General features: G+C 47.4%; 1 protein-coding gene across 2 annotated transcripts in view; it reads right to left on the bottom strand.

The window, feature by feature from the left end:
- The window catches only part of LOC144770668 (phospholemman-like), a 349743-nt gene that overhangs the window by 138620 nt on the left and 183313 nt on the right, over positions 1-27810 (bottom strand). For both annotated transcript variants that reach the window (XM_078655381.1, XM_078655382.1), the window contains exon 2: positions 22632-22696. In XM_078655381.1, the coding sequence (XP_078511507.1) occupies positions 22632-22689 (58 nt within the window). In that variant the 5' untranslated portion in view covers positions 22690-22696. The remainder of the gene's footprint in view (positions 1-22631; positions 22697-27810) is intronic.

Genomic DNA, 27810 nt, shown 5'->3' with positions numbered 1-27810 from the left:
TGTAAAAATAAACAAGGCAACGCCCACTATGCTTGATAGTATTGGCATGTGGCGCAAAGAAGCAGAACATCGCAGGAAACGAGAGGAAGCGAAAATAGTGAAAGAGTTACGAAAAGCCGCCCATCTGGCCGCAAAAGAACTAGATGAAGAAATAAGAAGAAGAGAGGAAGTTAAACAAACGCAAGAATCAGGACTGGCAGGCCAATGCCCTGTCAGGACCACCTCTGCGCTCTACCCGGAGATGCCCTCCAAACAGCGGGCAAATGACGAGTTACTGCTCGGTCCTCCAATTATCTACATGCCTCCTCCTTATGCTCCCAGCCAGCCTCTAGCACAACACTCACCAGTTCAAAGTGCAGGTGTGGGTGACCCTAGCGCTAGTGCCCCGGCTCTTACGGCCTTCGCACCAGCCGCATTGGTAACAACAGCAGATGAACATGAGACTAGCAGGCACCTAACAGCCAGACCAAATAGGTTGAGCAAAGATGAGCGGGATGGAATCGACAAGATAGCAAAAACATTGGTAGAACGGAAGGAGAGCGAAGAATATACGATGAATATGCACAATTCACATGCCGGTAGTCACAGACGGCATTTCATTTTACGGTTCAGCTACCACACCCTGAACGCATATGAGGATAGGTACCAGAATAAGGGTCCTGCAAAGCTGACGACTCTATATAGAAGGGTCGATGTTGGAGATGGAACTGAGAGCGATGTGACGGACCTCTTCATGCAAACGCTTGAGGTCTTCCGCCACCTCGCGGAACAGAAACCAGAGGTCAAGATCACAGTCCCTGAGACGATTGAGTCCTCATTAGAAGCAGCCAACACGATGATGCCTATCAGAGAAGCCGCCCCCTATTGGGTTCCCCCAAGAGGTCAGGGAACAAACGATGATATCAACCACGCAGATGCAAAAGGGAGGGTTGTGTACAACTGGGTTTACCAACCATGGGATCGGCAAGATATTTTAACTTTTAGGCAAACCCTGCCCGATCTACGAAAGAACCCTACAGCATTTTATACAGAACTAGGCACAGCCTTGGGCTCAACCATAATGACTCCATCGGACATTGATTTGTTTTTCGGGTTGTGTCTGCCGGCTGATGTGTGGAAGCAAATCCGGAAAGCCGACCACACAGACCTGTTCGGACACACCTGGAAACAACTCGATGACCTAGATAGGCAGCGAGAGCCCGGAAAGAAACCTGTAAAAGACATACTGGAACTCCCCGACAAAATAGTACAGAAGCTAAAGACGTTGATCCCAGAAAAGAAGGTAGACTGGTCGGTAGTCACGGCTTGTCGTCAGAAACCTCAGGAAGATGTATCAGAATATTTCTCCCGATTTGAAACAGTGTTCTCCGACTACAGTGGCCAAGACATGACCACCGCAACCGGACAACACCTATTCGTGCAAAACTACGTAAAAGGGCTATCGCAAGAGGTCTCCCAAAAGTTACAGACGAGTGAGAGTAGTTGGGGAGCCTCCAAACCTGCAGCTATCCTTCAGATGGCTCAGTATTATGAACACCAAAAGAACGAGAACGAGAGGGCGTATGAGAAAAAGAAAAAGGACTTAAAGGAACGAGTGATGATTGCTCAATTGCATGAAGTGACTACAGGAAGGGAACGATATAGGGGAAACTACCAGTCGAATGCCCCTAGGAATTCGGCCCCTAGAGACCGCAACCCCACACCTGGCGCTCCACGAACCGACCTCGATGAGAACCAGTGTGCATTTTGCAAAGAATTTGGGCATTGGAAGTCTCAATGCCTGGCCCTTCGGGAAATGATTAAAAATAAAGAAACAAGGGACATGACAAATGGCTCCAAAACTGGAGGGCAGGGACGAGGGCAGACCCGCGACACCACCAATGACCGATCTGGCAGACCAAACACATTTGACCGCCCCCGACAGAATCAGTGCCAACAGTCCGACTGCAACAATGCTCATGACTCTGCATAGGACTGCCAGGGGCAAGGGAGGGATCCAGTCGAGCTCTGTGTTGACCAGCAAGGTCCTTACGTCACTGCTAAGGTCCTGGGTACAAAGTCTCCATTTTTGGTAGACACTGGAGCGACATGTAGTGTATTATCAAAACGACTGATTCCAAGGGCACCCTTGTCTGGGTCACACATTACCTCGATAGGTTTCGATGGAACGCCCTCCACTAATCCCCTGTCTGTACCTATCTCCTTTGACCTAGGAAACAATCCCACTGACACAACATTTCTGCTCTCCTCCAACTCCCCTGACGCCATTATGGGTATTGATTTACTGAAACATTTCCGAGCTACTATTAGGTGTTCCCCGGATGGAGTCCAAGTCATCCTGTACGACAACCCGAGCATGTCCAGACCCTACCCCGCACGACATATGTACGCCATAACAGATGCTGACCTATCCTTGCTCGATACCCTACCCCTGTACCTATGGGCCAGAAACGACTCGGATGTAGGACGAATGATGATCGATCCTGTACACATAACTGTTCGACCAGATGCAATACTCCCGAAACTCCCACAGTACCGGATATCGCCCGAAGGCGAGAAGGCATTGGTAGCGATTATCCAGTCCTTGATAGATGCAGGAGTGGTAGAGGAAGTGGTTAGTAATGTCTGCAATAGCCCTATCCTACCCATTGTTAAGAAGCAAGGTGAGGGAGATGAGAAAGCGTACCGCTTCATCATCGACCTGCGAGAAGTCAACAAAGTGGTGGTACCACAGTTCCCCGTAGTCTCAGACATCGCCACCATCCTGACTCTCATCCCGTCCACTGCCACCATCTTCACCGTTATTGATCTTAAAAATGCATTTTTCTCTATCCCCATCCATCCAGACAGCCGTTATCTCTTCGGCTTCACTTTAAAAAACCGTTCATACCGATTTTGTAGAGCTCCCCAGGGCTACACTGAAAGTCCCAGCATTTACAGCCAGGCCCTCAAAAGACAGCTGGACGCCGTCCAGCTACCAGATGGAGTGGTGTTGATCCAATATGTTGACGATATCCTTTTGGCAGCCGACACCACTCCACTTGCAATCACAGCCACTATCCAACTCTTGCACTTTCTTGCGGAGAATGGCCACAAAGTCTCCAAAAAGAAACTGCAGTTCTGCCAGCCCCAAGTAACATACCTAGGCCATCTCCTGTCCAAAGAAGGGAGGAAACTTACGCCCGACCGAATCCAAACCATCCTAGACACCCCCATTCCAAAAACACAGAAGCAAGTCCGTTCATTAGTGGGCCTTACTTCTTTCTGCCGACAATGGTTACCAAATTTCAGTCTCATTATAAAACCCCTACTTTCCCTGTTGGCCAAAGATGTTCCGTTCCCACTCCCGTGGACTCCCGAATGCCAAGCATCCTTTAAGGAGTTGCGGGATGCCCTTTGCTCGGCACCCGTTCTAGGAACACCAGATTACTCCAAGCCCTTCTCCCTCTTCACTCACGAAAGGGAGGGATGCGCATTGTCTGTTCTAACTCAGCCCATCGGCGCCAAACAACGCCCTTGTGCCTACTTCTCTGCCACTCTTGATCCAGTCGCCAGAGCTCTACCTGCCTGCCTTCGAGCAGTAGCCGCTGCTGCTGTCTCTATCCGCCAGAGTGAGGGAATTGTGCTTTCAAACTCCCTCACGGTATTAGTGCCCCATGCAGTTGACACCCTTTTGAACCAGACTAAGACTCAACACCTGACTAGCGCACGACTAACAGGGTACGAATTGACTCTACTTGCACCCCACATCACCCTGAAGAGATGCACGACATTGAACCCTGCTACACTGTTACCCTTGCCCGAAAATGACCCCGATGTGCCCCCTATACACGACTGTGTGACCCTCACGGACGAACAGACCAGGAGTAGAATTGACCTCCGAGACATTGCTTTCACAGATCCTGATGGAGAACTATGGGTAGATGGCTCTTGTATCAAACTCCCAGACGGCACCACCTCTGCTGCCTATGCGGTGACGACAGCTCGAACAGTTGTTGAAACAGCTCGCATCACACAACGATCCGCACAGGCAGCAGAGCTAATTGCCCTCACACGAGCATGTATCATAGCAGCAGGAACCACGGCAAACATTTACACGGACAGCCAGTATGCCTTCGGGGTTGTTCATCATTTTGGGCTCCTATGGAGGGAAAGGGGATTCCTGACGTCCCACGGTACGCCCATCCTTCACGGAGATTTAGTCTCCGCCCTGATTGAAGCAGTTCTTCTCCCCAAACGATTAGCAGTGATCAAATGCCAAGCACACAAGAAGGTGACAGACCTAGTCGGACAGGGAAACGCACTGGCCGACACCACTGCCCGAACCACAGCTGAGAATAGGACAACGACACGCATGTATGTGACCAGGTCACAAGCAGAAAAATGGACCGACGCTAGGGAAACAATCAGGGACATCCAATCGGCCAGCACACCACACGAACTGACTGAGTGGGCGCGGGTGGGTCTAAGGGACGATGAGGACTGCTGGCGGACAAAAGACACGAACAAATGGTTGCTGCCTGATGCATACTTGATCCCCATACTGATCATGGCACACTGCCCTGCACACATAGGTTCTGCCCCCATGATTGAACTCATCTCCAGAGTCTGGCACAACAACAAGATCCCCGACTCAGCCAAACGCCTGGTCCAGCAGTGCCTTATCTGCCTACAACACAACCCCGGGAAAGGAACTGTGGTACCCCGGGGAGGGTTTGGGATCCCCGACCACACCTTTGAGGTCCTTCAGATGGATTACATCCAATTAGAGAGGTGCCAAGGCTTGAAGTATGTATTGGTCATTGTATGTGCCTTCAGCAAATGGGTGGAAGCCTATCCGACCCGTGATAACACTGCCATGACTACTGCCAAAGTACTACTGAAAGAGTTTTTCCCTCGCTACGGCCTTTGTCGAATTTTATGGAGCGACAATGGCCCCCACTTCGTAGCTGAAGTTATCCAACTAATCCTGAAGGGGTTGGGGGTAAAACAGAGGTTCCACGCAGTCTTCCACCCCCAATCTGCTGGCCTGGTTGAACGACACAACGCTACACTGAAACTGAAACTGTCAAAAATAGTGGCCACCACAGGACTTAAGTGGCCAGATGCCCTTCCACTGGCATTACTATCGATGCGCTCCACTCCCACTAAGCATCACTTGACCCCCTACGAAGTTGTGTTTGGGCGGCCTATGAACCTCTGGACTGCCCCCAAACCGACCTCCATTCACGACGTCCCCGACGTCCTGCTGTCAGATTATTTATGCAAATTAACTAAAACGTTGTCTGTCATTCATCAACAGGTGCAGCAGGCCATCCCCGATGCTTCCAGGGGTCCCGGTCACGATATCCAACCGGGGGACTACATCCTAATCCGGAACTTTCAACGAGCGAAGAGTCTGGAACCCCGGTGGTCGGGCCCCTGGCAAGTACTGATCACCACTCGGACGGCTCTTCGAGTGGAGGGGAAAAAGAACTGGCTGCATGCACACCACTGCAAGAAGGTTTCCTCGACCCTGGCCACGACAGACAACGTCAGCACCCAAGAAGAGCTCCTGAACAAAGACCGACCATCACTGAACTGCTATCCTGATACCGAGGCACTTGAACTTGCAAAACACTCTGATCCCACTGTGCCATCCCGAGAAGGGTATTTCCTGCGTCGAAAGGAGGGAGCTTCGGCTAAGTAGGCCACTGACTAAGTTAAAAATCTCAGAACGGTGACCCAAAGCAACCAAGGGTTACCCGGAGAGAAGCTAAACAAAGTCTGTGGTTCTGCCCACTACCGAGCACCTTGAAGATGAAGATGATGGAAGCGCCAGATAAGAAGATGATGGAAGCGCCAGATAAGAAGACGTCGGAAGCAACAGGAAATACCCACTACAGGAACCCAAAGACTGACAAGTTGCACAAATCAAAGACAATCGCTTTCTTTATTGTCTTCCTCTTCTGCCTCCTCCTCATGACTTCCTTCTGGATCTTGGAGGAAAGCACACCCGCTCACTAGATGTTGCCAACCACTGTCCAGCCAACTACCACGAAAGAGCACCACCTGATCACCCTTTCACCTCAGCTCCGAGAAAGGCGTAGGGAGTTCTGGAACAATTCCTTCGTACAACTGTTGCACCAGCACAACCTTGCTGCAAATGCCACGAACTGCTGGATCTGTGGGTTGCTCCCACATGCTACCGGACACTCCATCCCCTTCATCCCTTCTCCTTTCTCAGTTCACGGCTCCTGCCTCGCCTGGTTGATCCTCATGCAGGAAAGCCACAAGGACAACGCCGCTTCTGGTCAAACCGTGTCACACTTCTACTATGGGTTCTGGCTGAACAAAATAAAAAAGACGTCTGCTCCCTTTTGTCCTGCAATTTCAGGTTCAACCTTCCTCACGAACATCCCTGCCAAAGAAAGGGTCGAAATGCAAGTGCTCCACAATCCAGCCAGACCCACCTTCTCCCACCTGCGGAAACAAACGGCTGCCACCCTGACCGTGGCCCTGTCTGTCATCAATGTCACAGGACTCGTATGCCTCGAAGGACAAGGAACGCAGCTGGTGGGTCACAGTTCTTGTCGCATCACCAAAACATTGGTCTCAGCTGACCCCCCCTCCTTTGTTGCTTCCCCGAATATGTACTTTGTTTGTGGCACCAAAGCTTACACTTGGCTCCCAAGAGGCTGGAGGGGTACGTGCTACATCGCCTTCATTCTTCCTCCCACGTATGTCGCTTCAGCCAACCACCACCGGCAAAAGCGCGCCGGAGATGTTGAACAAGCCGACTCCACCGGAGCACAGTTCCTGGATGCAGCAAAGGGACTTGTTCCTCTGTGGGGACCAATGGCAAATAGCCGCGCTATCCGATACCTGACTCAGGCATTAGAAACAACCATTAACATCACCGCTGGCATCCTCGCCAACAACACGGCTGAGCTTCAGGCCGTCCGCCTGGTGGCTCTTCAAAACCGTCTTGTTCTAGATGTGGTTCTGGCCGACCGCAGAGGAGCATGCCGCATCATCGGCTCCAGCTGTTGCACCTACGTGCCAGATAACTCACCTTCAGTCTACAAAGCAATCGAACACCTCCACAGACTGTCCTCAGAGGTTCACCAGGAGCAGGAAGGATGGTCGCTTGGAGGCTGGTTCTGGGACACTTTGAAGAACTGGGGATGGAGATTGTTCACGTTTTTATTGATACCAATCATGATACTGTGTGGGTGTTGCCTAGGTATTCAATGTTTACCACCTTTATGTGCACTCATTTCCAACTGTATGTGCCCAAAGACTTTGAACTTTAAACCTGAGCACATGAGTCCCCTATACGAGATAGAGGTGCGTGGTCTCATGGGGATCGATCCGAACTGACAAGCTGGCGAGACATGTTAAAGGGAGGACTGTGGAATTTTAGTTCGTGTACTAAACATCATCTACGCCATCTTGCCGATTCACGTATGAACATACACGACAGCCATTTTAGGTACCATGGTCTCCCTGTTCACGATCGCCCGTCAGCACACTTCCCTGAACCTTGCAAGCCTTCCCCGCGCCTCCTGGCTGCCCCCGCGCTCACATGCACAAGTCATGAACCCCCCCCCCATGACTCTGTCTCAGGGAATCACACCCCGCGCCTGACCAACACCTCCTTTCCGTCCATGAATACCCCTCCTTTGATGACCCCTTCCTCTGAGCCCGACTGCCTGTACGAACCGCTGGTCATCCCTTAGCCCGAGGATACAGTTTATTGCCCACTACTGTATGCACTCGCCTCTCCTGAAAGAGACCACTATTGATCATGACGTCCCCGCCCCCTGAGATTCGATCAGGCGCACACATTCCAAAGGAATCGGCAGAACACTCAGCTGCGTGATAACCCCCTCCCAATCATATGAGGGGAAAGGGCTTCTACTGTTGTCATGTGTTGGAATGGGCCGGAACTGGGGGGGTGCCGGGGATGTCGTTCTCATACTTCACAATGCCCTTGTTGTAATAAAGAGCGTTCACATGTCTTAACCCAGGGGATAAAAGAGGTCTCAGAGAGGTTGAGAGAGCACCTCGAGACGATACCTTGTTGTCTGATCTGATGTGTTCTACTCCGACGGAATAAAACTTGTTTCCTGTCTTCCTGTCTCCAGCGCCTGCCTCTTTATTGAATAACTTCGTATGGTATTAGAGGCGTTTTACGCCGGGCAAATTTAACTTAGGAAACATCTACTGAAAGCGCCTGACCATTTTGAATTGATCTTTATCAATGGGCCCAAAGTTTTTCTTAGAAGGCCTGCAGTTGCCTCTGCCGAATGTCTCGCATACGGGATAGCAATACTTCCTAGACCTAAATCCTCCTCATGGCTCTTTCATCCAGCACCTTACACTCCTTCACCATTTATCTCACTCTTTGAGGTTATTTTTCATCTGTGCTTTCTCTTCTTGTCACTGTTATTTCCATATTTATCATTCTCCTTCTTTCCCCCTTTTCTGCCTTTCTCTCTTTTCTTCTGGATCAAAGTCTGATAATGACAAATAAGTCCCAGGCCCCAAAACTGATGGCTTGGGGGCGGAGGGGGGCACCTGCAACCACCGGCTCAAATTAGGCACATCCTTTTCCTCTTCATTTCCTTCCCTGTTTCTTCCTCTCACTTTACCTATATCCGGGGTTTCTTCCCCCTCAGTGTCATCCATCTACATACCACCCTCTCTGTTCTTTTGAAGGTTTCTACCGTCCCCACCTTCCCATCTCTGGGCATCCTTCCTCCAACCTTTGACCCCTCTCCATCTTTCCGCCAGCCTGACACCCTACTCTGTCTCTCCTTGGGCCTCTGACTCCTCTGCATCCCTCGCCCTGCTCCCACTCCTCAGTGTTCTTCCTCCAGCCTCTTACTCTCTGCATCCGTCCTCCAATCCTTCCCCCTCATCATCCTTCCTCCAGACACCCACCCCTCAACATCCTTCCTCCTGCCTCTCACCCCTCTCACTCCTTTCCATCCTTCCTGCAGGTTCCCATTTTTCTGTATCTTTCCCCTATGCATCCTCCCTCCAGCCTCTCAACTCTCTGCATCCTTCTTCCAGACTTCCAGCCCTCTGTATCTCTCCTCCAGCCTCTCAGTCCTCTTTGCCGACTCCAGCCTTCCAATCTTGCTGTCCTCTAGCCTCTCACTTGTCTTTAGCCCCCAACTCCTCTCTATCTTTCCTCCAGCCTCCTACCCTCCTCTGTCTCTACTCCAGCCTTCCAATCTCTCTCCATCCTCCCATCAGCCTCTCTACCCTCTCTCCCTCTATTCTCCCTTCAGCCTCTCATCATTCTCAATCCTTCCTTTACCCCCCCTTTCATCCCTTCTTCTTGATCCTTCCTCCAGCCTCTAACCCCTCTCCATCATACCTCCAGGCTCCCACCCCTCACCATCTTCTCTTCAGTCTTTCACCACTCTCTCTCACCATCCTTTCTCCAGCCTCTCACCTCTCTCCATCCTTCCTCCAGCCTCTCACTCCTTTTTCTCCATCCTTCCTTTAGTCTCTCACCCGCTCCATTCCTCTTCCAGCCTCCCACCCCCTCTTGCCTCTTTTCTCCTTCCTTCATTCACCCTCCCACCCCTCAGTCTCTCTCCTCTCTCCGTCCTCCCTCCAGCTTCACACCCTCTCCATCCTTCGCTCTCTTCCAGCCTCTCTCACCTTCTCCATCCTCCCTCCAGCCTCTCTCCCTTCTCCATTCTTCCTCCAGCCTCTCACCCTCTCCATACTTCCACCAGCCTTTCACCCTCACCATCATTCCCTCTCTTCTAGTCTCTCACCCATCTCCATCCTTCCCTCTCCTCTAGCCTCTCACTCTCTCCATCCTCCCTCCACCCTCTCTCCCCTCTCCATCCTTACTCCAGCCTCCCTCTCATCTTCATCTAGCCTCTCGGCCTCTCCATCCTTCCTCCAGCCTCTCTGTAATAAGATGTATTTTAGGAAACACAGGTTGGTTAAATAACCAAATTCTTCTTTATTGTATCAAAGTTCATCAGCCACAGCGCGGAGCAGTGCGTTCCCTTGGATCTCGATCTCCAACAGACACAACTGATCGAATCCTCGGGGACGCACACTCCAAGCTCAATACATAGGCAGCCTTCCTAACGTGGTTACATACTAACATTCCAACAAGTTCCAATTCAGACCCACTACAACACCTCCCCCTTTAATATGCAAAAAACAAAAAAAAAATATATATATATAAAAATAATAATAAAACATGGAACATATGCAAAAGCTAAACAATAATTTCAGTAAGTAACAAAATTCTCAAACCTAACAGGCAATTTAATAGTGCAACCACTCCTAACAGACCTGCCAACACCATTACTCCTTTCTTGTGAAACAGCAACATTAGAAGCTGGGACCACATTCACACTTCTGCCACCCTGGTCCTGTAACCAAAATGTCCATTCCAATTCACTAGGACAACTACTCTTCTTTTTCTTCCTAATTAAGTTAGCTTGATCCTCTCTCAACTTAACCACCTGTCTCTTATTCCACCAAGTCCCCAAAACATTTTTTAACAAAATTAAATGTTCATCAGCATTTTTCGTAAAAACCAGGATATCATCCAAGTAGGCTTGGACTCCCACCATCCCCACGAACAAAGAATCCATCAATCTCTGAAAAATACTGGCTGCTGAGGCCAGCCCGAAGCGGAGTCTCAGAGGGATCTGGTGGTATGCAGACTTCAAGTCAATGAGGGAAAACCACTTAGCCCCCCCCAAATTTGCTAGAAGCTCATGAATCTTCGGAAGGGGAAGGCAATCCACCACAATATTTTTGTTTAAACCCCTCAAATCCGCACAGAGCCTAATCTCTCCAGATTTTTTTCTTGCAACGACAATCGGGGCAACCCATTGAGAAGATTCAATGGACTGTATAATTTTTTGATCACACAAATCATTCAACATTTTTTTCAACTCCTCCCTAGCACTCAACGGCACAGGCCTAACCTTATGCGTGACGGGTTGAGCGTTTGGAACCAATCTGATTTTATGTTTGTAATTTTTTATGCAACCCACCTGATCTTTAAAAACTTCCTTAAAATCCTCAAGTAAGCGCTTGCAGTCAATTTCAGAATTCCCAACATTCATGACTTCAATACATCTCACCTTAATGGGGTTATCATCCCCTGGCACCAATACAGACCCATTTTAGCGAGATCCTTCCACCCCACAATGTTTTTCCCTTTAACTGCGGCATAAACTTTTGTCATTATACAGCGACCAAGAACCACCACGTTAACCTTTGGATTGATATCAGGAGAAGCTAATGGGACATCTTTGCTGTAATTTTTGTAAAAATAAGAGTCACATAGGATGGTTACTGGTGATCCGGAATCTGCCATTACTCTAGTATGAATTCCATCGATCAAGGCTTCACAAAAAGGTCCTTTAATTTCCAACAAATCATCTTTATGATCCAGGGTTAACAGTAAATTGTCAAAAGACTTTGAACATATCTCAAAGTCACTGCTAACATTGTTGACTTGAACCGCTCTTTTTAGATCCTTACAAAATTTTTGAAAGTGGCCAAACCTCTTGCAATTTGAACACCGCTTAATTAAAGCAGGACAATTGGGGAAATTACCTATGTGAAACTTTGAACCACATCTATAGCTAAAAATGTAGGCCTTCTTTTGAACTGAAATTGATTTTTTTACACCAAACTTTCCTCCTATAGCTAAAACCCCTTCATCGAAAGAATCCTCTTGATGATAGACCATATTAACTTTGGAAGAGGAACTAGCTTGCAGAGCTTTAGTAGAAATTGAAGACTTTTCAATACCTAGAGCCAAGCCAATCACTTCAGAAAGAGGAGGTTTTTTACAACTTAGAATTCTTTCTTGAATTTTATGTGAGGCACAATTAAAAACAAACTGGTCCCTAATCATATCATCAACTGTAGGACCAAATTCGCAAGTTGTAGCAGCATTCCTAACGTGGTTACATACTAACATTCCAACAAGTTCCAATTCATACCCACTACACTCTCTCCCCTCTCCATCCCTCTCCCAGCCTCTCACCCCTCTCCATCCTTCCCTCTCTTCCAGCCTCTCTCCCCTCTCCATCCTTCCCTCTCTTCCAGCCTCTCTCCCCTCTCCATCCCTTCCTCCAGCCTCTCACCCCTCTCCGTCCTTCCCTCTCTTCCAGCCTCTCACCCCTATCCATCCTTCCCTCTCTTCCAGCCTCTCACCCACTCCATCCTTCCCTCTCTTTCAGCCTCTCACCCTCTCCATCCTTCCCTCTCTTCCAGCCTATCACCCCTCTCCATCCTTCCCTCTCTTCCAGCCTCTCTCCCCATCCATTCTTCCTCCAGCATCTCACCCCTCTCCGGCGTTCCCTCTCTTCCACCCTCTCACCCCGCTCCATCCTTTCCTCTCTTCCAGCCTCTCATCCCTCTCCATCCTTCCCTCTCTTCCAGCCTCTCTCCCCTCTCCATCCCTCTTCCAGCCTCTCACCCCTCTCCGTCCTTCCCTCTCTTCCAGCCTCTCATCCCTCTCCATCCTTCCCGCTCTTCCACCCTCTCACCCCGCTCCATCCTTTCCTCTCTTCCAGCCTCTCATCCCTCTCCATCCTTCCCTCTCTTCCAGCCTTTCATCCCCTCTCTCTATCAGTCTTCCTCTCTCATCAGCTCTGTGTCTCCCCTGCTGAACCCCTCTCGGCCTCTCCTCCTCCCTCACATTTCTCTTCTGTCTCTTCTCTTTGCTCCTTTTGTTACCTGCTCTCTCTTCCACAGCTTCCCTCTCTTCTATCTTTCCTCCAATCCTGCTCTCTCTGACACTCCTCTAGACTACTATATAGTCACTTTCTTTCCTCCATCCTCACATCTTGTTTCTCCTCCAGCCTCCCTGTGTTTCTTCCCTGCAGCCTGTCCTGCTCTCCCCATCGCTCCTCCAGCCTCCCATCTCCTTTCAGTCTTTCCTGCAGACTCCCATCCTATCTGTTTCTCCACCGGCCTCTCTCTGTGTCTCCCCTCCAACCTCCCTCTGTGTCTCTCCTCCTGCGACCTCCCTCTGTGTCTCTCCTCCTGCGACCTCCCTCTGTGTCTCTCCCCTTCTCCCTCTGTGTCTCTCCTCCGGCCTCCCTCTGTGTCTCTCCTCCTGTGACCTCCCTCTGTGTCTCTCCTCCTGCGACCTCCCTCTGTGTCTCTCCTCCTGTGACCTCCCTCTGTGTCTCTCCTCCAACCTCCCTCTGTGTCTCTCCTCCGGCCTCCCTATGTAACTCTCCCCTTCTCCCTCTGTGTCTCTCCTCCAGCCTCCCTATGTGACTCTACTCCAGTCTCCCTCTTTGTCTGTCCTCAGGGCTCCCTCTGTGTCTGTCCCCAAGTCTCCCTCTGTGTCTGTCCTCCAGTCTCCCTCTGTGTCTGTCCTCAGGCCTCCCTATGTAACTCTCCCCTTCTCCCTCTGTGTCTCTCCTCCGGCCTCCCTATGTGACTCTACTCCAGTCTCCCTCTGTGTCTCTCCTCCGGCCTCCCTCTGTGTCTGTCCTCCAGCCTTTCCTCTCTTCATTAATCATCCAGCCTCCCATCTCTCTTCAGTCTCTCCTGCAGTCTCCCATCCTCTCTGTGTCTTGTGTCGAGTCTCCCAATCTTTGTGTCTCTCCTAGAGTTTCCCTCTCTCTCTGTCTCTCCTTGAGTCTTCCTCTCTCCGTGTCTCACCTTGAATCTCCCTCTCTAGCCAGCTATGTGCCAGATCCAGATGTCAAACCTCTGTGCCTGCATATGTCGCTGTAACTGGAGGGGTAGCTCTGCTTTTACAGCACTGGGTCTGTAGGATTTGTGTAAGCAGAAACATAGCTCTGCTGTCTAATGTCTGGATCCAGAAGCTCTATAAAAGGGAGCAGTAGCTTCAGGGGCGTAGGAGACACTACATTTCTGGGGGGACAAGGACAACCTTTTGAACCTTCCAGTGACCCGATACGAATCACCCATTGTCTGAGAGCCGTACACTCCGTTAAACAAATACAATTGCACAGTATTGTAGTGAAACATTGATAAAGGCAGGCATGTAGTCACAGTTTGCAAGTATGCTTCAATTGCTATTTACATTCACAAAGTAATTAGACAAAATATGAAAAATATAGATACAAGCAAATAACTTCTCGTTTGTGGCTGTGGTACTTGATGGCCTTGTGCATTTAACCACCTTTTTGTAGAACTGTGTGTGTTGCACTTAGGCTGATAATTTGTGTATTGTGCGACAAATAATGTACATCAAGTTTACTATGAGTAAATACCACATATATTGTATAGCCGGGAAATAACTGTAGATTATATTTGGAAAATCTAATTCCTGGCCTTTTACAAATTAAATTTCCCGAAAAGTTTGAAATTGATAAGGTTTATAGGATTCTCTCACATCGGAACCCTCATCACACAAAACCGCGACAAATGATCTTTAAAGTTCTTCGCCACCATAATTTGGTTTTAATCAGAAAAGCAGCAAGAGAAATACCTTTATTGATGGTAAATGGGAATGAAATATTTATTCCTCAAGACTTTGCCAAAGAAACTGTCTCAATTCGCAAATAATTCACTGTTCTTCATCCTCAATTACGAAGTCTTGGCTACAAATATGGACTTTTTGATCCATCGACAATGCGCATTTGAAGGATAGTTTCTTGAAATCTTTTCAACGTCCTGAAGATTTGAGACCTTTTTTAGATCATCAGTCTCAGCATTTAATGGATACCAATGACTCTGCTGATTTATGCCAGTTATGTCCTTTCTGACACAAAACTGAAATTTTCTTATATTGGGCTCCAGCGGTTCCGGTCATGCTTGTAAAGCGTGTGTGTGTTTCACGTTTCACATTCATGTCTTCTGTTTGTCATTTTTTCCATGTTTTTTCATTTCTCCTTTCCTTCTTTCTCTGAAGCTACCTTTTTCTTATTCTCTTGATCTTCTTTTATCTTCCTCTTCTTGATCGCTTTTCTCTTTCCTTCTATTATGGCTAATACACAAAATCTTAAAGTAGTTTCATTAAATGTTAAAGGTTTGCGCCATCCAGTTAAACATACAAAAATTCTAGATTATTTAAGTAATAGAGCCAATTTTCGGGGGGGGAAAGTGGGGGGGTTGAAAAAGATTTTGTGGGGAGGGGGTAATTATTCCAGCCATAGGTAGAGTGGCTCTAAGAAGTGGCAAAAACAAAAACAAAAGCCTCATTAACAAGTCAATGGTATTTTAAAGACCTGTGAAGTACTCAGGGGCGGCTGCAATTAAAGTGTCGTCAGCCCGCGAAGCTGTCTGAGCCCTGGCTGACACACACGATGGGGGGCCGGAAACCCGGTGAGCTCAATGGGTGTTACACGCCTGGTCTATAACATACACTACAATGTGCCCTGCTCTCTGAAAACAGGTATTAATGTTCCTCCAACCCAATTGATTGTATTGACCTTAAATGGGTGAAGAGCTGATTTGCCCACCAAAATGGGAAATTGTAATCTTTGGATTGTGAGCGAATATTTACAAACAAAGCACAGCTCTCCATTTTTTCTAAGCACTCGCGGTATATACAAATATAATTTTGCAGCCGGAGGCAAGCTACACAGTTTAGTAACTGTTGGCAAATTGTGTTTTTAGAGCCCCATAGCTAATGGGGTTCTGCCCGAGGGTACTGTAAAACTAAAAACAATTAAATGTATAAACAGCACAGTGCCACAGACGCCTCTTCCAAATTAAAAAGCCAGTTCTGGCTGATGAGTAAATGCTGACCCGAGGGCAGCTCGTCTTTGGAAAAGAACCGCAGTTGTGTCCAGCAACGTGGCATTTACCATCTGTTCCCGTGCAAGGCTAGTGGCACCAAGCTCTTCACCTTCCCGGAACAGCGCCATATCGCTGCCGGAGGCGGGTAGTCACAGAGAAAAGGCAGAGTCTTCATAGCAAACCCTCTGCTGAAATGGAAGGTGAGACGCCTCGTACCAGAAAGAAACAACGCTTTTGTGAAACGCACCCCAGAAGAGCCTTGACAGCGTAGTGTGCTGCGCTGGAAGTGTTTGCCAACATATGAAAATAATGAAACAAGCTGTCGCCATTGCACAAATGAAAAAAAGTGCTTACCGACTAATTGAAGGAGACAGTATAACGCTGCAAGTAAAAGATCCAGTCCTGATGGGCGGTCCCAAAAAGAGACAGGGCGGTAACAAGAAAGGACTAAGAATTATCAATCGGAAGCCAGCATTTACCATGGACGATGACGCCAGCCAATGGAAAATATGGGCGGGGCTTCCACACCCCTTCTAAAACATACCCCTAACACAGCATGCCTCGCAAAGCGGACAGCGTATGCGCTGCAACGCTAGGTTCGACCTAAAAAGTGCCCTATTGCTCGCCTTTGGATAGTATAAACCTAAGCAGATGATCATTAAGCATGGATGTAAAATCCGTTCCGCTCGCAGATTTTGCGGATTTTCGGTAAATTCGCAATCCGCAAACTCTCGCGAACTTACAGAAAATTCGTAAATCCGTGCGAAGCGGATTTTTTGCTTGGTCGCACTTGCCAACTAGAATACTATACAATTTTGCGGGAGTAAACACTTGCGAACACGTAGATGCGGCGGGCAGCGACAATCTCGCAATTGCTAGATTGCAAAATTCGCAATTTCGCACAAGAAATCCACCAGCAGGCAGCATAAATCTTGAAAATTATGAATTTTTATCAGAATAACTCCTCAGGTTGACATTTGCCTGCACTTTTTTTTGCAAGGAGTCCATTTGGGGGGGGGGGGGGGAGGGGTGGGAGGAAGGAAGTGCCCCACAGTCTCCAACTTCCTGTTCCTGTCCAGCAGGCTCCTCCCAGTGCTTTCTTCATGTGCTGGTCACTTTGATTTGGATCTTGACCTGGAAGGATTACTTTTTGTGGATGCTGCTGGATATTTGGATTTTTGCAAAACTGAAAGCACTCAGCAGGTGCAAAAGTTCAATCTTATCATTAGTAACCATTCCCTGTAGTGCCTGGAAGGATTACTTTTTGTGGATGCTGCTGGATATTTGGATTTTTGCAAAACTGAAAGCACTCAGCAGGTGCAAAAGTTCAATCTTATCATTAGTAACCATTCCCTGTACTGCTTCCTGAGGGGCCCCTTCAGAGTTCAGTTGCCTACTTGCAACTATTCTATGACCCTGCTCTGACCCTCACAGCAGGCTCAGAGAATAGCTACAAGTATACAACAAAGGTCCTGTTAAAAAATTTTACACTGCAACAGAAAGCAATTACAGATAAGGAAGCAGGTGCCAGGCAGCCTGGAAGTTCAAATTCAGTGACACATTAATCAGCCCCTAATTCATTCATGTCAGTTGAGGCAGGGCAGGTGTGCTTTCCCCCCCATAATCTACAGTGATGAACTAGAGGGTGGCATGGGTGAGCCAGAGGGTGGCATGGGTGAGCCCGAGGGTCGCAGTGGTGAAACAGAGGGTGGCAGTGGTGAAACAGAGGGTGCTGTGATGAACCAGACGTAGAAAAAACATGGTCGCAACCGTTGCTACCCGACAAGTAAGTTCGCGTTTGCGAACTGGTAAAAAACCCTTGCGAAATGGCAGAAACACTTGCGAACACAAAAAAAAGGATTCCGCAAAATTCGCGAGAGTTCGCGGATTTTGCAGATTGCGAATCCGTAAATACGCAATTTTGCGGATTGCCAATTCACAAAATCCGCCCATGCTTAATGATCATTCATTTATGATTCTAGAAACATAACACATACATGATATGGTGTGGTACTCTGTTCGGACTATGCTCAGAATGTAAAATTATGTTTTAATAATGGAGCTTGTATTTATCATGGTTTTGTGCTAACTTGAGCCATCATGAGCACTAATAGCAAAGATAATGTGATGTGCTGGCAGTGACATCAATTATTTTTAATCTTAAGTAAAAGTATGTCACTGCCGTCAACTCCTAGGACAGAAAGACTTGTGTGCAAAATTCTGAGGAAGGTTAAAGAGTAGCAAGGTTAGCTGAATATTTGAGATAGCTATCTGGTTTAGTGGGGTCTCGTTTTACGTGTTTGAATTAGGACCCATGGTCACTAAGTTATGTAACTGGTGGAAAGAGATGTCCCCATCCAACAATATCTAGACAACACACTAAACTACCTTAACACATCTTAACCACTGGAAAATGCTCCTTTTGTTCTTGTAAACATTTACAATATTTAAAGAACTTATTTATTCTAAATCCACAAAATAAAAATCATTCGGTTCCTCTCCAAGAAAAAAATATCTTCCCGCCCACCTTCTGAAGCAATTACACATTATTATTATTATTTAAAGATTTGTAAAGCACAACAGCTACTCAATAGAGTGTCCCGGCGCTAAGTAGCAAGTCTGATCCCTAAATAACAGTGGTAGGACCAAAGAGCCAGGTCTTCAGAAGTCTCTTAACGGTCAGATTGTCCCTGGAAGCAGGGAGCTGAACTGGGAGGGCATTTAACTTCCTGGTTGGCAGAAAAAGAGAAGGAGCTACTGCTCCACTTTTTCATATGAAATGAGGAATTACTACCAGCAAGGACTTGGAAGCCGAAAGAGACCAAGCTGGTTGGTAAGGTTAACAAATACTGAGGGCCTTTGTGGTAAAAAGCTCTGTGTGCCAGAACCAAACCTGTGAACCTCACACATTCTTTCGTAGGCAACCAGTGCCGTTCCTTTAGGCCTGGCTAAATGTGGGCTCTCTTGTGAAGAGTTAGAAGAAGCCTGGCAGCAGCATTCTGAACCAGTTGTAATCTCTTCAAGAGATAAGCAGGTAAGTCCCAGTACAGATTTATCATAATCCAGCTTTGTAGTGATCAAGGTCTGGATCACTGTTTCCTGTTGCATGAGGGGGAGGAGTTAGAGGAACTTTAATATTCTTAACAGGCCAAAGCAGGTGCCTACTACCTCCCCACCAGGGGGGCAAAAGAAGCAGTAGAATATAATTTTACCCCAAGATTGCGTGCCGCCATGGTAGTTGGAGGTGGCAGGGGACATCCTTAGGCCAATGATCATTGTCCCAGCTAAGCAGGGGGACACCAATGAGCAGAATTTCTGTCTTGTTAGTGTTACATTAGAGGCCACTATCGCTCATCCACTGAAACACAGACATCATGCAAGGCAGGGAAGTAATGCAGTTGATTAGGTGAATTTCTGTCAAGGGTGAGGAGCTGTTGCATATCATCTGCATAATATATTTTCTGTACTCCAAAGGTTTTAATTAGGGTTGCCAAAGGGGCCATCTCCTCATTGAAAACAACGTGAGACTTAGTGTAGACCCCTGAAAGACCCCATAACCCAATGGTTTAGGATCAGAGGGAATGGAACCATCAAGACTGACTAGGACCAGTCTGTCAAAAAGGAATGGAGCCATGCCAAAGCAGAACCACAGACAATGGCTTCGAGATGCTGCACGAGTGCCGAATGTGAGACAGGGTCAAAAGCCGCGGATAGATCAAAGAGGATCAGTGCCACCTGCTTCCCTTGATCTACCGCCAGCCTAATTGTATCTGAGACCTCTAACAGGGTGGTCAAGGTGCTGAAACTCGGGGTTGGAGAGCCCGAATGAGTAGGGTGAAGAAGCACATTTTGTTCTCAAAAAGCACAGAGCTGCTTGTTTATGAACTTCTCTAAAATCTTGGTAATGGATGGCAGCAGAAAAATGGGACAGAAATTTGCATGGTCTTGTCTGTCAAGGGTTTGATTAAAAGAGCAATCACATTTGGGGCCCTTTTTGCACACTCCAGTTTGAGTCAGTTCAGAAACCCTTAGTTCCCACTCTGACGTGAAACTGGACAGCCCCTCCTCTAGGAGAGACTCCCGTCTTTACAACCCTATCCCTAGGGTACTTAAGGTCTCCCCTGTGGGTGGGTCCTCCGATTCCTCATGGAACAATACTTACCTCTGATGCCAAGACACTCTTCAACCGCCTGGACACTTGGACTTTGGCTGGAACCAAGACTCCTACTGCTCCTGCTCTCGCAGTTCTTCAAATCTTCTGAGTCATCTGTGTCTGTCCTTCATGCAGGTTCTCCAGAAGTCCTGTGGGCATCAAGGACATTCAAAGTAATCTCCCTTGGGGTGACGGAGTCACTCCCATGCATCTGCAGGCACCGCATCGAAGCTGACCGGTCTGCTGCTCCTCCTGTGCTATGGATTTCCTGAGGCCCAGCAACACAGGTGGTGGTGTTGGAGCTCCCTAGAGGCCTGCACTGTCTGTCTGCAATTTTGAGGACCGCATCCCTTATCAGAGCTGCTGGGCCCAAACCTCTGTGCACTATGTTGACTTGCCTTTGCCAAGGTTTGTTATCTCTGTAATCCAGAGATCTTCGGGCTACAAGAAGCTCCAGCCTCTAGCACCTCATCTCTCAAAGATTAGCATCGTCACTACATCCACTGCACCGTGGGCCTCAATCTTTGGTGAGCGGCCTGAGGTCCTCTTGCGACTCCTGTGCCTTCAGCCTGTGGGTCCTCTTGAGCATCTTTCTTTGCTTCAGTGGGCTCCCCTGCTTGCTCAGAGCCAGCTATGACTCTCCAGCACTTGGTGAGTCCATTGGACCATGCTGGTCCCAAGGTTTGCATCTTTTCATTTTCCCCACCAGTTATGGCTACCCAAGGCTTGTTGGTGCTCCTGCCAGACACCAACCAACTGGACACCGACACCCGACGTAGGACAGCTCGTGCATGGCTCCTGGTCTCCCTCAGCATTGCCTGGTCCTCACAGCTGCAACAACAAGGTCACCATTTTCACTCCTGAACCTTCCAACATCGGTGAGCATTGTGCTTCTGTGCCTCCTGGTCACTTCTGAGTGTCACAGGCTCTGTTCCTTCTGCTGGCAGGTTCTCCTCTTCAAGAATCCATTCTTGGATTCCACTGAACTCCTTGACAGGCGTCTCCAGAAACATCTTCTTCTAAGTCTTCCATTGTCATCTATGGCAGGTTCCGACATCACTTCACCCCTATGCACCTGGCTTCCCTGGTGCAGGTACCTGCGGCATTCATGGATGGGAAGGGGTTCTCCAATCTCCCGTCTTCCAAAGGGTTTCATCAGGGTCCTCTGGGAAGGGTCCTTCTTTAAAACTGGAACCGCAACTTCTCCATTGACTTCCATTGGACATGCGGCTGTGTTTCCACTCAGCTCACAGCCTCTGTTTCTGGGTACTTACCTTGGGTGGCTCCTTGTGTCCCTAGCCCCTCTGAGTCTTCTTGTGCAAGTACCGTTCTCCTTTGCAGTTTGCGTTCCAGTTTCTTAGTATATGGTTTGGTCTTACCCTGGAGACCAGTATATATTTAAGCTACTTACCTGATTATTTTGAAGTATTCTTGTGTGTATTGTTCTCTCCGTATCTCCAAGCAGGATATATACCAATGTGTTAGTGATTGTGTTGCATAATAAATAGACGAATTTTTATAAACACTGTGTGGTTATTTTTCATCTAATCTACACTGTTGTTTAAATGTGGTAAAACAAACTGCTTTACACTCCTTCAAGATAAGGCTGGAGGCTGCTCTTCACAGCTACCTCCTTGAGAGATTTGTATGGTATCAAAGACCACTAATATCACCATATAGGTTGCCTGGATTAGTGTAAGGTGCATCACTTCTGACAATGTGCATCCTATACTAAGCCAGCCTCCTACAACCGCAAACACCAGTTCTCCATTATACTTCTTCCATCAGGGCACAAGTCCTATAAAAAGAACTAACCACTAAACACTAACTCACTAACTAAATATCCTATGGGTTTAAGGCACCTGCTGCATAGATCTTTGTGTGCCCACTAAATCTCAGGAATTAATAGCAACGTTAAGATAACTCTGGAGGTTAATGCACTTGGACAGGTGTTTTGTCTAGTCCCAGTTTTGAATAAGAGAAAGTAGCATAGAGGGTTAATATGTCTCCCGTAAAGCACATCATGTGACACACAGATGATGGATTTTTATTTAATTTAAATGGGTAGGTGGGTGATTGCTTTTAACAAAGAGATCCTTTAGTTACCTGCAGTTCATAAATTGAAATCCTTCTAATATAGCACAGTGAACTATGAAGTAAAGGAAATGTGACTCCTACACCTTGTAACCCTCACTATCCTATGTAAATTGATTTACACACATATGATTTATTGTCAATGTATAATGTGTGAGTGACTTAAAGCGCTCCGACACTCTGGATTGGGTTGAGCAGCGCTATAAAAGAAATAAGACAAAATAGTGGTATTTACATTGTTATTTGTGTAAATATTAGCACAGACCAACACATCTGACACAATATAATACAATATAATAAGATGTGTGCTTAGACTATGATTGATGCTAATTGGTCGCATGTTCCAGGGCGAGGTTCAACTGCTCAAAATAAACATTTCATCAAAACATTAGCCTTTGATTGGCTGGATTTAGCAGTGTGAAACAGTAAAATAAGGTAGGGTGTGGGGGTCGCTTTTCACCCTCTTTTATTCCAAGACATGTAGTTGCCAAGTAAGGAACCTCCAGCTGTATACCAGATAACAGCTTTTTCCTAGAACATTTTCGACACCCCCTTCCAAGAGTATCATCAATGCTTCACAATACATTCCTCATTCTAATACATCTAAACACATTGTGTAACCTGAAAGATAGCACTGCTTTCTGATGTTTCATTGTAAGTGGTAACTTACCGACTGCTGCTTCGACCATCAGTGCGGAGCACAGGAACAGAAAGAGAGGGTGCATCATTGTGGCCCTGCAAGAGAAATAAAAACAGGAGTGAGTGTGGGGAGAGAGAAGAGCAAATATCCCTCACAGAGATCACTCACAGCAGTGGCATCAGCAGTGTAAGCTTCCCTCACACAAAAAGGGGAGGGAAGGGGTTTTAATTGTGTGCTCTCTAACACACAGAGGAAGTACAACATATGCAGCCCACATGCAAGCATCGCTCAGACACAAAATTAATAGAAGCAGCAGTCAGCAGCAGGGCACACTCCCTACACAAACAGTAGGCTCAGCCTGAGCAAAAGAAGGCATCAGTGTGAGTATATACACGCACATACATACTCACATGCAAAGCACAGGTGTCGTTTGTACATGAGACATGCATGCATCGCTCAGAAAACATTTAGGTGCAGCCTGAGGTAGTCACAGCAAGCGTATCTCTTTCTCACTATCCTCTCACACAGGCACACATACACACATGCACACACACCCATCCACAAACACACACCATATTCAGAATATGCAGCAGGACCTACAAATAGAACTGGTAAAACAAGAGCAAAACCAGTGCAGGCTTCCTTCACAAACAGAACAAGTTAGAAAACAGTACAACAAGCGTTCATCACATAAAGAGAACAGGTGCAACACAGGCAGCAGCAGTGCAAGCTTCACTATCCAATAAAAGTAATCTACCAGCAGCAATGAGTACTTCCCTTTCAACGAACCCATAGGCAAGCAGAAAATGGATAAACCACTGGCAACAGCAGCACAAGCTTCTCTATTAAAGAACCAGTAATTCACTGGCAGCAGCTATCCAAGCTTTCCTATTAGAATACCAGTAATCCACTGGCAACAGCAGTGCAAGCTTCTCTATTAGAATACCAGTAATCCACTGTCAGAGGAAGGGCAAGCGTCTCTATTAGAATACCAGTAATCCACTGTCAGAGGAAGGGCAAGCGTCTCTATTAGAACACCAGTAATCCACAGGGAGCAACAACACAAGCTCCTCTGTTAGAATACCAGTAATTCACAGGCAGTAGCCACACAAGCGTCTCTGTTATAGTACCAGCAGCAATCTACTAACAGCAGGCACTCAAGCTCCCCTGTCAGAGGACCAGTAATCCACTGGCGGCAGCAGCTCAAGCTTTGTTCCATGGATTCTGCTGAGGAACAGAGCTATGCTTGGGATCGTAGACCATCGGCATGTAGCGACTGAGTCATCATACCATCTCAGTATCTATGAGCTCAAGTCCGACTAGCTTTAATGCCTCACAGTCTTGTGTTATGCCTAGGTGCTAGTGACTGGCCAAAGAGAATAACAAGGGGTATTGTTGTTTGACCTTGTCTGTGCTGTTCAGACTAAATCCCAGGAAAATAAGAGAACACGAAAACATATGCAGGTTCCGTGTGAAAGAAAAATGTGGCACAAAATAAGTGTATTAAATTAAGTGGATTTATATAGTAATGTATGCAAAATAAAATGCTGCCTACAATGTACACAAATAGGCTAACATAGGGAAAAACTACACAGAGTCATGCCAGAAACACATGGCAGCTTTTATGTTAGGGTACCAGTATTCCCCTGACAGCAGTGGCACAAGCCTCTCTGTTACAGTACCAGTAATCCACTGGCAGCAGCCGCAGTAGCTTTTTTTCCCCGAGTTTTATATGGAGTGAACTTGACCCGAAGGTATCAGAGCGCTTTACATGAGCACAAGTTGTGTTACAAAAGGATTTTTTTTTTTGTTGTTAGGCACTGGGAGATTACACGATTTGCCCAGAATCACAGGATGTTGAGCGTCATTGCCGAGACTCAAACCCGTTTTCCCACATTTGAGGTTAACCGCCCTAGCCATTAGACCACTGGTTCTCTGTTAGAGTCCCAGTAATCCACCAGCAGCAGCCATGCAATCTTTCCTATTCGGGTACCAGTAATACACTGGCAGCAGCAGTGCAAGCTTCTATGTTCGAGTACCAATAATACACTGGCAGCAGCAGCAGTGCAAGCTTCTATGTTCCAGTACCAAAAATACACTGGCAGCAGCAGTGCAAGCTTCTATGTTCGAGTACCAATAATACACTGGCAGCAGCAGTGCAAGCTTCTATGTTCGAGTACCAATAATACACTGGCAGCAGCAGCGGTGCAAGGTTCTATGTTCGAGTACCAATAATACACTGGCAGCAGCAGCGGTGCAAGCTTCTATGTTCCAGTACCAGTAATACACTGGCAGCAGCAGTGCAAGGTTCTATGTTCCAGTACCAGTAATACACTGGCAGCAGCAGCAGTGCAAGCTTCTATGTTCCAGTACCAATAACACACTGGCAGCAGCAGCGGTGCAAGCTTCTATGTTCGAGTACCAGTAATACACTGGCAGCAGCAGTGCAAGCTTCTATGTTCGAGTACCAATAATACACTGGCAGCAGCAGCGGTGCAAGCTTCGATGTTCCAGTATCAATAATACACTGGCAGCAGTGCAAGCTTCTATGTTCCAGTACCAATAATACACTGGCAGCAGCAGTGCAAGCTTCTATGTTCGAGTACCAATAATACACCGGCAGCAGCAGTGCAAGCTTCTATGTTCGAGTACCAATAATACACTGGCAGCAGCAGCGGTGCAAGCTTCTATGTTCCAGTACCGATAATACACTGGCAGCAGCAGCAGTGCAAGCTTCTATGTTCCAGTACCAATAATACACTGGCAGCAGCAGCAGTGCAAGGTTCTATGTTCGAGTACCAATAATACACTGGCAGCAGCAGCAGTGCAAGCTTCTATATTTGAGTACCAATAATACACTGGCAGCAGCAGCAGTGCAAGGTTCTATGTTTGAGTACCAATAATACACTGGCAGCAGCAGCAGTGCAAGCTTCTATGTTCCAGTACCAGTAATACACTGGCAGCAGCAGCAGTGCAAGCTTCTATGTTCCAGTACCAATAATGCAATGGCAGCAGCAGCGCAAGGTTCTATGTTCGAGTACCAATAATACACTGGCAGCAGCAGCAGTGCAAGCTTCTATGTTCCAGTACCAATAATACACTGGCAGCAGCAGCAGTGCAAGGTTCTATGTTCGAGTACCAATAATACACTGGCAGCAGCAGCAGTGCAAGCTTCAATGTTCCAGTACCAATAATACACTGGCAGCAGCAGCGGTGCAAGCTTCTATGTTCGAGTACCAATAATACACTGGCAGCAGCAGCAGTGCAAGGTTCTATGTTCGAGTACCAGTAATACACTGGCAGCAGCAGTGCAAGCTTCTATGTTCGAGTACCAATAATACACTGGCAGCAGCAGCGGTGCAAGCTTCTATGTTCCAGTACCAATAATACACTGGCAGCAGTGCAAGCTTCTATGTTCCAGTACCAATAATACACTGGCAGCAGCAGTGCAAGCTTCTATGTTCGAGTACCAATAATACACCGGCAGCAGCAGTGCAAGCTTCTATGTTCGAGTACCAATAATACACTGGCAGCAGCAGCGGTGCAAGCTTCTATGTTCCAGTACCGATAATACACTGGCAGCAGCAGCAGTGCAAGCTTCTATGTTCCAGTACCAATAATACACTGGCAGCAGCAGCAGTGCAAGGTTCTATGTTCGAGTACCAATAATACACTGGCAGCAGCAGCAGTGCAAGCTTCTATATTTGAGTACCAATAATACACTGGCAGCAGCAGCAGTGCAAGGTTCTATGTTTGAGTACCAATAATACACTGGCAGCAGCAGCAGTGCAAGCTTCTATGTTCCAGTACCAGTAATACACTGGCAGCAGCAGCAGTGCAAGCTTCTATGTTCCAGTACCAATAATGCAATGGCAGCAGCAGCGCAAGGTTCTATGTTCGAGTACCAATAATACACTGGCAGCAGCAGCAGTGCAAGCTTCTATGTTCCAGTACCAATAATACACTGGCAGCAGCAGCAGTGCAAGGTTCTATGTTCGAGTACCAATAATACACTGGCAGCAGCAGCAGTGCAAGCTTCAATGTTCCAGTACCAATAATACACTGGCAGCAGCAGCGGTGCAAGCTTCTATGTTCGAGTACCAATAATACACTGGCAGCAGCAGCAGTGCAAGCTTCTATGTTCCAGTACCAATAATACACTGGCAGCAGCAGCAGTGCAAGCTTCTGTGTTCCAGTACCAATAATACACTGGCAGCAGCAGCAGTGCAAGCTTCTATGTTCCAGTACCAATAATACACTGGCAGCAGCAGCAGTGCAAGCTTCTGTGTTCCAGTACCAATAATACACTTGCAGCAGCAGCAGTGCAAGGTTCTATGTTCGAGTACCAATAATACACTGGCAGCAGCAGCAGTGCAAGCTTCTATGTTCGAGTACCAATAATACACTGGCAGCAGCAGCAGCATTGCAAGCTTCTATGTTCCAGTACCAATAATACACTGGCAGCAGCAGCAGTGCAAGGTTCTATGTTCGAGTACCAATAATACACTGGCAGCAGCAGCAGTGCAAGCTTCTATGTTCGAGTACCAATAATACACTGGCAGCAGCAGCAGTGCAAGCTTCTATGTTCCAGTACCAATAATACACTGGCAGCAGCAGCAGTGCAAGGTTCTATGTTCGAGTACCAATAATACACTGGCAGCAGCAGCAGTGCAAGCTTCTATGTTCCAGTACCAATAATACACTGGCAGCAGCAGCAGTGCAAGCTTCTATGTTCCAGTACCAATAATACACTGGCAGCAGCAGCAGTGCAAGGTTCTATGTTCGAGTACCAATAATACACTGGCAGCAGCAGTGCAAGGTTCTATGTTCAAGTACCAATAATACACTGGCAGCAGCAGCAGTGCAAGCTTTTATGTTCCAGTACCAGTAATAAACTGGCAGCAGCAGCAGTGCAAGGTTCTATGTTCGAGTACCAATAATACACTGGCAGCAGCAGCAGTGCAAGCTTCTATGTTCCAGTACCAATAATACACTGGCAGCAGCAGCAGTGCAAGGTTCATTGTTCGAGTACCAATAATACACTGGCAGCAGCAGCAGTGCAAGCTTCTATGTTCCAGTACCAATAATACACTGGCAGCAGCAGCAGTGCAAGGTTCTATGTTCCAGTACCAATAATACACTGGCAGCAGCAGCAGTGCAAGGTTCTATGTTCGAGTACCAATAATACACTGGCAGCAGCAGCAGTGCA

Source organism: Lissotriton helveticus, chromosome 7, assembly GCF_964261635.1.
Source record: "Lissotriton helveticus chromosome 7, aLisHel1.1, whole genome shotgun sequence".
Classification (NCBI taxonomy): Eukaryota; Metazoa; Chordata; class Amphibia; order Caudata; family Salamandridae; genus Lissotriton; species Lissotriton helveticus.
Note: the sequence above shows the minus strand (reverse complement) of the source record. Positions and strands in the feature narration are given on the sequence as shown.